Source organism: Platalea leucorodia, assembly GCF_965183815.1.
Source record: "Platalea leucorodia genome assembly, chromosome: 1".
NCBI lineage: Eukaryota > Metazoa > Chordata > Aves > Pelecaniformes > Threskiornithidae > Platalea > Platalea leucorodia.
In genome coordinates, this window is record NC_138823.1 from 32,936,831 (window position 1) to 32,948,415 (window position 11,585).

At 41.8% G+C, this 11,585-nt stretch overlaps 1 protein-coding gene across 1 annotated transcript in view; it reads right to left on the minus strand.

Annotated features, from left to right (window-relative positions):
* Positions 1–11,371, minus strand: part of ZC2HC1A (zinc finger C2HC-type containing 1A) — a 29,074-nt gene extending 17,703 nt beyond the window's left edge. Inside the window, exons 1-4 of the mRNA XM_082307836.1 lie at positions 11,345–11,371; positions 1,498–1,571; positions 750–866; positions 404–539 (exon numbers count right to left, since the gene is read on the minus strand). Of these exons, the coding sequence (XP_082163962.1) occupies positions 404–539; positions 750–866; positions 1,498–1,571; positions 11,345–11,360 (343 nt within the window). The 5' untranslated portion in view covers positions 11,361–11,371. The remainder of the gene's footprint in view (positions 1–403; positions 540–749; positions 867–1,497; positions 1,572–11,344) is intronic.
* Between the last annotated feature and the right edge of the window lie 214 nt (positions 11,372–11,585).

The window sequence follows — 11,585 nt, forward strand, 5'->3', positions numbered from 1 at the left end:
ACATAGTCGATGTGCATTCCTACAATGTAAATAGGTTGTGGGTGTCCAGCGTCGGCAGCTAATTAAAAAGTAGTCTGCTCTTTCTGAGCAGTTCCACTGTTGTGGACAGAAACAAGGCGTTGAAACAATTTGCCCAGCCTGTGGTTTATAAGATGGTAGCAAGATGCAAGTTGGCCACAACTACCTTTCAATGCATTAAAAACAAAGTCATGGGCTTTGAAAGCTACACAGGATGCTAGCCACCCAGACCCACAGTGACAAGCCAGCATCTGCATAAGGATAATCAGATAGTCATCTTCAAGAACTTGTGAATATTGTACTCCAAAAAATTCCTTTACAATTCAAATTTTTACAAATTCAGTTAAAAAAAAAAAATCACTAAAGACTCAATTGTTTTACATACCAGGGTCATATGATGGTGGAGGTGGTGGAGGAAGTTTTCCACCATCTTTAAGATTAAGTCCTTTGGCTGCTCGTATAGTTGCTATAAATTCCTCGTGCTTTCGTCTCCAGTTGGAAGGTTTTTTGGGTGGTTCTGGCTGAGAAGCCAAAAAAGAAAGAGCTTTACATGTTTGAAGCTCTTACTTCAAGCTAAGTACGGGCCTTATTTTAGTACACAACATTATAGTTAGATTTCTTCCAGATCCTAGTCGATCTAATTATCACGAATTGCCAACAGAAATAAGCCTTATTATAATGCATACATAGTTTGCCTAAGATGTTCATATGCAGATTAAATTATAACATACCCGTGGCTTAAGAGGTTTTACTGTGGGAATGTCAGTTCCTTCTGCTCTCTGTCGGCTGGAATCAAATGTCTTCCTTTTCTTGGCAGAAGTTTTTTGGCAAATGGGTCCATGCTTTTTCTACAAGCAGAAGAAAACCAAAAAGGAGAATATAGAACTTAGTTTTGAAAACATAATTTATTAACATGTTATTTCCCTCTTTCTCAATATGCCAATCAGCAAACACGGCCCAACTCTTGATGAATAAGATCAGACTGCTTTCACTCCAATATTTATGCCAGCCATTATTTTTAGAACAGAACTACAGGAATTCATGAATGCATATACATATTGAGCGGCAAGACAAATCAGAAGAAATCCATATTCATATTTAAGGACAGACTAATTTCTATCAAGAGTGGAGAACACAGTAGTTTGAAGATGGCTAGCAAAACACTTCATTTACTAGCTGAAACTGCATGATGATAGGGCTGACATCTGCAGAGGCAGTGATTCTGTGACCCTAGAGAAGATGCTTTTAGAAGCATGTATTTTCAGGAACTGATGGGATGCTGAAATAAAATTAACCTCCTTCTAAGGAGCTTCAAAACTGAGACAACCAGAATTAATAATTCTTTGGAAAAAAAAAACCAAACACAAAAGCCCACCAAAACCAAGCATCTAGATTGACTTTATTTAGCTATACTGATCATTGCTTAACTCCCATATCAACTTATCAGATCTAAAAGCAAACAGTGGTCATACCACTTACCAATGCTGCTGGAAAGAAAGTCCTTCCACAAATCCTACATGGCAGCAGATCTCCAGTTTGCACTGTAACCACACCTTAAAAAAAACCCAAAAAACACAAACAACGTCTATAAGAAAATTTGTTTAAATTCATGATAAAAACGTCTTCCTAGATTGCTAACCTCATATACTTAGCAATACTAACAGTTTTTACTGTAATAGTATACATTCTTTGAACTGTGCAGAGACTGTGCAGATCAGAAAGGAAAAGATGATACACAAGTCCTTACGTACTTTTGGAAGCAGTCAGGCCCAGTAACATGTCAGTATCAATTCTGATAATTTGCAATACAAAACTCTGTACCTTTAAAGGGATGCCTGTATGCCAGCATGCAAATGACAGATTCACTGTAAGTCACAATGACAGCCCAAACACACACACCAAGAATAACGATATTCAGTGGGTATTTCTGTGTCTTTGGAAGAGAATCACCTGTTACAGAATCAAATATAAGTCACATCACTTAGTTTTCTCTACTAAGTTAAATTATTCCACTTTCTCTTGGAAAGAAAAAGTCTTGAATGCTATTTTTACTATATATTTTATTCAGATTATTACTGACAGTTTACAAAAGCATTTCTCATATTGTTATTCAACCATCAGTAACAAAAATGTAAATGGTATACTTGACATACAACACATTCACAGAACCAGATAAAAGACCAACAAATCAAAGTATCCAAGCCTATGCAAGCAAATATATTCATATAGTACGCATTATGCAATGGAGTCATGGCATAAATGGAAAACCCCACAGGGTTTCCCAATAACAGGCATCTATTATATGTAGTACTGTACCAGAGATGCAGGGATATTTTTATATCACTTATACATCAATAAAGAGGTAGTAAGTTTCAACTAAGTTTGAGAATTACTAGTCGCTTTCTCTGCACTCAGTCTGACTATTGCAGACAATACAGCTCCCTCTATTGATACAAAGTTAAAACAAAGATATTTTGAATTGACTTGTATTTTAGGCAAACTAGTGGCTTAAACTAATGAAGTTATGAACATAGCAATGTTCAATGATTTAATCAGTTTTTGTTCCCAGTTCCCCAGTGGAAAACAATTTTCCATCTAAACATACATACTTGTCAATTAACTGTAGGACCAGTCCTAAAGAAAATGAAAAATTTAACAAAATGTTTCATGGCAAACAAGTGTAGATTCAGGCAGCCATGGTTCCCACTGAAAAACTTTTTTTCCAAATGTAAAGATTAAAATTGAGTGAGATTTCTAGTACCCATATGTAACTATTAGGTCTATTCCTGCCTTTTTCAATTACTTGAATGATGTTCATCATCAGTATGTAACTACATAATGTATTGATTGTATTAATACACTACAGAGCACAATCCATTTTAAGAATCAAAAATGTAAGATGCTGGGTGTCTGAATTAAACAACTAGACTGGGAGTTTTATTAGCAGCACTACAATAATCTCACCATTTGTGTTTCTAAACTGTCCCTGTCAGAGCTCTTCCTCCTCCAGCTACTCCCAGAGTACAACAATACCTTCCAAATTATTTTTTTCTACCTGCAAATGAGTAGAGTTACTGCACACATTCCTTTTGAATGTGGCCACAGTCCAGTTACTCATACTTTCTGTTCTTGAAGTTGGAGTTTAGCTGTAAAGATCCGGTGGACCTCAAAGTCTGACAGTCTTCCAGATGGAGCACAGTGCTTTCAATATTCTTGTAGATGAGCTTAGTCTTCCTTGAAACCTAGATTTCCAGAGAACAACTCTTTTTCTTTCTGTCCTCTCATGTTCAAAACCAGCAGCTGATTACAGCGGAAAGTGCGATCTCTCAGTCCTCAGATTTATCTTTCTCAGTGCAACATGCAGACCCATCAATCCATACAAGTTTGATCTGACACAGTCACAGGCATAATGCTAGCTCTTGCCGTCGTGTTTACAAATTAAGCAGTTGTGTAAATACACCCCGCACCTAGAGGGAGCAGAAGTCTTCAGTATTGCTGAACAGCTATTAACCGAGGTTTTGTTAGTTTTCTCTTTTGGAGAGCTTTGTACACCCAAGTATGTGTCTGCACTTAGATATTTATATAGAACGCTTCAAAGAAAGAAGACTGCACTTAGTCTCAGTAACAGTATTTTGTCATGTTGTAAAATCTGTTTGACTGCCCTTCAAAACCTTTTATTTGCATTTCCTGCCACAGCAGTGACAGTACTAAATGACTTTGGCCAGACAACTGTGATAATCAGAGCCATCAAGCCTCACTGAATTCAAACTTGCAGAAACACTCTGGTATGATTTCCAGCCTTGAGACTAGGTACCTATTTGAAATCAGCAAGTAATCTATGACTGTTGAAAGTTATTACTTGAAGAGTGCTTGCCAAATTCTTCTCCTGCAAAATTGTATATATTGCTTTTAGCGTAACTCCCCTCTCACCTCCAAAAGCAGAGTATTTTCCACTTAATAATTTTCCATATATATACTTCAGGTATGAAAAAAAAAATACAGTGCATTCCCCATATTAATTGGAATCTATATCATCAAGCCACAGCATCTAGTTCTTTGGGGACTGTCTGTCTCCAACATATGTCCATTAATCAGTTCTGACTGGGTTATGTTTTTTAATCAACACGTTAACTAACAACAGTCTGAAAAGACGAATGACAAATACCATAAACAAGAGTCACCTAAAAATGATACTGATGCAGTGACATAGGTAGGGAACACTTCTTCGAACAATTTAGAACATGAATTTTTAAAGAGTAATTTTAAAGAGCATTAAATAAAATAATGAAAAGATGAATGTATAAAAGTAGGAAAAAAGTATACCAATAATGGTTTAAGTTTTGCAAGTTTTCATTATTTTGCCAAAAGGAATTCTGAAATGCAAATGAAAGTCAGCCAAATACATCATACTGCTTAACAACAGGCAGTACTTGCCATACTTTGGTAAAGTCTGCTTGATAACTGACGACGTGCATGATTTACCCCACCAAGCAAATCCCTTCTCGCTTATGCTATTCGGCAGTTTGCAGGAAGAGTTAGAGAAAGGAAGACGAAATCATAGTAAGCTCTGTCTCTTAGTATTCAGCCTTCCACATACTTTCAAATTTTTACACAATTAGGTTATTCGTAATTGTGTAACAAATAGCAAACCAATTTACTGTTATCTACCTACCCCTAATTTTAGAAGAAAGCCTCATGAATTCTCTTCTACTTCTGTATTGACAATGCAGTCTAATCTTGTATAAACCTGTCACTTCTGCTTCCAAAAGATAACAAAAAGCAGCATAACTTCCATTCCTTCAAGCTGAAAAGCTTAAGTAAGACTCTTATAGTAGCTCTGCATGTTTTTATACCAGCTCTTCAGTCTGACAATGCAAGTCATTATATTTGCCAAAATTACTGTTATCGCATTGAACATGAGACTGATGATGGCGAGTTCTGTATTACTTCCTTGAGAATAACATGTCAAGGAGAGCCCCGCTGCCTCAAAGTGACAACCTGGAGGAGGATTCTGGGAAGAAGATTTTTTTTGTGACTGAAAAATGAATTGCATGCAGTTAAGAATGGTTTTAACAGCAGCACATGCACAACTCACATTGTGGTGTACTCCCCTTTTCTGTGACTGTCTGTCCTTCTTTCCTCCCTTCCTCATATGAGCATAACTTTTAATCTGAAAACATGCCAATGTCACACTACACATCCTTAAAAATAACGAGCTCTCCTGAACTCCTCTCTAGGGCCTGTCTCATGGGATTCTTCCAAGCAGATCCCTAAACAAGTCAAAGCCTGCTCTCCTGAAGTCCAGGGTTGAGATCCTGCTATTTGCCCAGTCCCCCTCCCCGAATCCTGAATTCAGTCATCCCATGGTCACTGCAGGTAAGGCTGCCCCTGACTTTCACATCTCGTGTTTGTAGGTGTGAAGTCCAGCAGGAGTGTCTTCCCTTGTCAGCTTCTCGATCACCTGGGTCAGGAATTTGTCATAAATGCATACCAGAAGCCTCCTAGATTGCTTGTGCCTTGCTGATTTGTCCCTCCAGCAGGTATTGGGTCGTTAAAGTCCCTCATGAGGACCAGGGCCTGTGAATGTGAGGCTCCTTCCAATTATCTGAAGGAGGCCTCATCTTCTTCCTCATCAGGTGGTTTGTAGCAGACACCCACAACAACATTTCCCACATTGGGCTGCCTGCTAACCCTGATCCCTAAGCTCCCAGGTGGCTACACAGCAAAGCTCCATGCATTCTTTCTGCTCTCCCACATAAAGGGCAACTTCCCTTGCTGTCCAACTCGTTCTGCCTGTAATCATCCACCACAACACTGCGGTCCTGTGAGCTGTCCTACCACCTACACATGATCCCAACAAGATTGTAGCCCTACAACTGCACGCAGACCTCCAATTCTTCCCATTTCTTCACATACTGTGAGTGTTAATGTACAGGCACTTTAAAGAAGCACACAGTCATGATGATTATCCAGAAAAATCTATGAGAGCTTCCCCTCTAATGCATATGGAAACAGCAAAACCAAAGGCACATTATCAGCACTATTTGATCGATCTGACTTCCAGATACATTACCTAGTCTTCTATTAACGAGCTTTTAGATCAACTAAAGCCACTAGAAAGCATGTGACTGCAAAATCCATGTACATGTTACACAATACTGCTCTGGCATCATAAACTCACTAGTCTCCTGGGGAGGCTACAAGCACCATGATGACTGTAAGCAGGTAGTCAAGCGAAGACTAGCCTTCTCACACTAGCCTTAAACCAAGACTGCTTTGGACCAGTAACCCCCAAAGCAATTCTGGACTTACATACTCTACTACCTAAATGTAATTGAACAGAGCAATCCCAGTCTAAGTCTGCTTGCTTATCAGAATGTTATTTGGCTAACAATAATGTGTTAAAAACAGTTTTGATAATAAACTTAATTTATAATATATTGATTCCTAGTTTGCGGCCCCCCCCCCCCCCCCCGAATTTCTTTAAAAAGTAAGCCCACACCTCACCCCCTCCAGTCAACTGTTTAACATACTCTTGGAACTAGATTTTACTGAAACACAACAACTGCTTTTGATAACCACCACATCGCGTGTGTGTGTGCAGGTAAAATGCATTCATCTTCCCACTATATTCAACCAATTGAATTCAATTACTAGATCAATCTAGTTTCTGCAATATAAGTTAAAAATGCAAGAATTCTACCAAAACTATGGAAAATGGTGTAAAACCTATCGGTTCTAAGATGCTGAAGAAACTGATCTGAAACACTCAAATTCCTGTCTACACATATTACTTCCTTTCCTTTAAAGGTGAAACGTATTCTGATAGTGCACTTCCCCATCATATCAGCCTAAACTTAGCTTTCAGAATTTTGCCTTAAATAAAACATTTAATTTCAATTTCTTCCCCAAAACGTAAACATTTATCAAAACCCAAAAACATAATTGCCTTAGAAAAAGTAAATACATTGACCACAATTATACAGTGTATTAAATGTCAAAATTAGATCACATAACAGAGGTGCAAGTATGCCTAATGAGACATAGCAGTTCAATGCAAAGTCATATTTATCATTGTGTTTTAATGGCTGCCGGCGACAAACAACTTCTTAAAAAGAATACACATTAGTATTAGTTTTGCATTTCAATCTTTAATAGTTTCCTACTTGCTGATTTAAGAACAGTACCATAAAATTAATTCTGCCTTCTGTTGGACAAATAAGACACCAAAAAAAAAAAAAAAAAAAAAAAAGCTGAAGTGTTCCAAAAAGGCAGGAGCTGCTCTCAAATGGAGCTTAAGAAAATGGCCGCCAAAGTAAGGAAGCTGCTGTATGCATCCAGTGAGGCAAGACAAAGATGAACGCTAAAGGAAAAGTAAGACTCACATTAATATTAGTTTTTGTTTTCAAAACAAATAATTTTCTACACTGTTAGGGAAAAAAAAGTAAGACTGGGCATTAGCTTATTCAGAAATTCTGTCAAAGCAAGTATAAGCACTCGCTTTCAACAGTCACGTTACTAATATAAAACCCCAAACCAGAATGCTTGCACTAGAATGCTTGGGCTGGAGCGGTGTGTCTCAGACATTGTCAGTACCAGCAAAGGGCCCAGGGACAAACGCTATTACAGCACAGATCTCAGCTCTTGGCAGAAGATGCTGTACAGCAAGCCTTAGTCTTATGAGACCTTGAGGGCACACCCAGACTGCTCAGAGTCTACATGCTTAATCACAGTAGTCCCTACTTGGCATCTGCAAGGGAAAGCTCTGCGTTTGAGACTGCAGGCTATTTCCTGAGCAAGCAGCCACACATCCCCTTCCAACCACAACCAGCCTTCCCTGGCTGCGAGAGCGTAGGCTGAAGGAGAACGCTGGGGCTGGGTAAGCGCTGCCATTACCTACCACAGAGAGCTGGACTTTTGCCCTCGGACACAGCTGCCCCTCCGCTCTTCACTCCTTAGGCAGCAGCACTCCCGACCTGCTGGGACGGGCTGTGAACAAGTGTGGGAAGCGGCATTTAGTCAGCTCAAGCAGCTGTTGCCAGCATGCTCCCAGAAAAAACAACAGACTGGAGAGAAGCCGATCAAACACCGCCATTGGCCTGCTCCAGCTTAAATGAAGTCAGGAATTCAGTGCTTGGATCCCCTCCTCCATCTCCTTCAAGCAAACAGAGCAAGAAACATGCCAACGTGACAGCTTTTTTCTTGCCATCCAGCAGTAAAAGCAACAAGCACATGTTAACCCATCAAAAATGGTCCTGAAATTCAGTACATGGTGAGCTATTCAGGAAAGGATTTTTAAACTCACCTTAGAGATCACTACGTTTTCAGGCACAGACAGTCTACTGCTCTATGTATTTTCACCAGTAAATTAAATGAAAACTGAAAAACAGCCAAACAGTGCAGAGGCTGCAAAGTAACAAACTCTGAGCTAGTGACTTTAGATGTAATATCAAATTTGTCACTTGTAATGACAAGTGCGCACTGATTTCTTTTACAAAACTTTGAAGTTATAAATTTGACTTTCAGTATCAATCTAGTAATATAACAATACTGATATACAAATAAAGTAATAAAGCAACAGACTTAAAAAAGCAATAAAAGTAAATTTCAGAAGAAACTTTTAAGTCACACAGACATCTACTTTGCCATTTCACTGAACATTTAAACTTGCACAGTGAGAAAATGCAACTGCAACACTGGAAATATCATTTAGCTTTTTAAATGTCACTAATGCAGCTCCACAAGCCAAGTAATACACATGCAACTCTCCACATTATGGAAAGAATCATTATAAACTGGGTAGAGTTCTTTCTTATTAATAGCATGCTTAAATAAACAGAAATAAAATAGATCTTGCATCAGTAATGCTGAGCTTCAGAAAAGCAAAACACCAGCTTTGAGGGAGGAAAGTCCAGGCCAAGCATCCTGAGCCTGAGGGGGTCTTCCACAGTCATCAAAACACACCAGCAGACTGCTGCCAAAAGACAAAGTCCTGCCCCCCACCACAATCGCATCCCTCACACACACAACCGCCAGGGCCTGCTGTACAAATCGGCTCTGGGAATTGATTTTGCTAAGCACTGACATACAGAGGGAGCTGGCTGAGTCAGATTTCAGAAGCAGTCCATACTTCCACGTCGGATGGATATGACTGTGTAACGGTGCTTCTGAACACAAATTTCATCTAAAATGGCAACCAGCAATGTTCATCTGAGTTGCCAGTGGAGCAACGACTGGAAAAAAGTATAATAGCCAATGAAATAATTTATTATTGTTATTGGTTTTGCCTACATTTTTCTTGTCTTGGGGACATCTTTCTATAGAAACTTCATCTGCGCCTAACCTAACGTTCATTAAGAGAGACAGCTTAAACTGAAAAACTGTAAATAAAAGCAAAACCACTTGCTTCAAATGTTTTGAAGCAAAAATGAAGTCTTTATGTTGTGGCAATTTGTTTAGAGAAAGAAAAACATAGCACAAAGTGACCCACAAAAATGCAAATACTATATTCTTCAGCTTGAAGAACTTCAGCATTCAAGGATGCTGGATAACAGTGTGGGATACGAGTGTCCACAATGCAAAGACATCTGAAGTTTTAGAAATAGATTATTACCTGTGCTATTCTCAAATTAATCTCATGAGTTCAGAAGGAATATTTCACGTCATGGAAAAATGCTTTGATAAACTCTAAACTTTGAAAGTACTTTCAAGAAATGGTTCACAGAGTAATCATGAGATTTCACCTATGATTTAGCAGTTCTTCCTCCTACCACCCCCAGTACCTACTGAAATACAGAGAAAATGTAAACCATTTCCAGCAAAGTCAGAAGTTAGACAAATTCTGCTGCAAGAGTGACATGATTTTTCAGGCTTCTGCTGTTACCTGTAGATCTGCTTTCTTCTCACCCTCTGTTATGAAGGTCTTAGAGCTTATACAACACAGCTGGCATAGCTGCTGTGCATAACTTGCTAAATTAGCTCACAGCCAAATCAATTGATGGATGGGCTGCAGATGATATGCAGTCCCAACTGCAGTCAAACACACAGCTGACTCAAAAATCAAAGCAAGCTTTCCCCTTCTGGACAGGCAACATACAATTGTCACAGGACTGTCATGAGAGTTGGAGTGCCTGATAAAGCATTATTGGATAAGCCACCGGACACCACCTTTCAAATTTAAAAGGCATTAATAGTCAGCAAAGCATGAAGAGTAAATCGAATAAAAGAGAACCTCTTGGGATTTTAATGCCAAGTCATGTTGTCCAAATTTATATTCTTGAAGTCACTAGGCATAAGAACAGAGTCTGAGAACTGTAAAATCTGCTACAGACAGAAGACAGGTATTCGGTGAGAATTACTTCCTTTCTCCAACTGTGCTACAAGGGATAACGAACAAAGGCTATCTTGTGCTCACCCCTATTTAAGCACTCAGTTACCTTTAGCGAAGCAGAGCATGAAAGACTTAATGACTGTTTTGTCATAGTTACTCAGAACAGGTCTGTATTTTTTTTCTTAAGTGATACGGTTAAAGCAACTTGCAAAACACAGTAATGACAGGCCTACCAAAATGCTCAGACAGCAAGCCGTGACTTCATAAATTCCAAGCTGATATCTATGCTACGATGGATACTCTGGAGGGTGATGGTATCTCCATTAACGCAAGTGGCACAGAATAAAGTTGCAAATGCTCTGTCAGCAGATACATACTCGGTCTCCGCTGCACTGAGCACTTCCATAGCATCATAAGTGCATCCTAACACCCACCTTAGCCATCTGTTTTCAAGAAAAGGATGTCTGGCAAAGATGCCCGCACGACTCGATGCCGTGCCCACCCCAGGGCACCCGCTGCCCGCGGCGGATCACCGAGCCCGCTCACCGCCGCCCGAGCTCGGCCGCGGCAGGAAGGGGCCGGCGGGGAACGGCCACAGCCCCGCAGCTCGGCTGCGAGAGCCCAGCAGCGCCCGAGACAAAGCGCAGCGAGGCCGGCCCTGCCGCCGCGCCTGCCCCCCAGCCCGCCGGGCTCCGCGCAGGGGCCCGCCGCCTCCCACCTCTCTTTGCCACCCCAAAACCACGCTGCCCCCCTCAGCGGCGCTCCCCCGCCTCGGCCCCGTCGCCCCCCCAGCGCTCCCGGCCGCCGAGCGAGGCGAGGCCGCCGCGCCGCCTCAGGGGGCTCCGAGAACGCGGAAGGCGGCGCCCGGGCCGCAGCTCCCGCCGCCGCCCAAGCACGCCCCGCCACAGCACAAAGACGCGGCGCGGCGCGGCCCGGCCCAGGCGCCCGCCGGCTGCCCCCGGCGAAGGGAGGGGACCCCCAGCCGCTGCCCCTCACCTTCCAGCCCCTCCATGCCGCACCCCGACCGCTGCCGCCGCTGCCGCCGGCCCCGCCGCTGCTGTGGCAACGCCGCCACCTCCCGGCCCGCTAACAACCGCCGCTCCCATTGGCCGGGCGGCGCGGGCGGGCGGGCCCGGGCGGCCCCTCACGGCCCCAGCCCCGGGGCGGGCGGGAGCACCGGCCTCCCCCGCGGGCACTGGCCCCCGGAGCCGCCCGCGGCCACGGAGCCCCAGCCCCC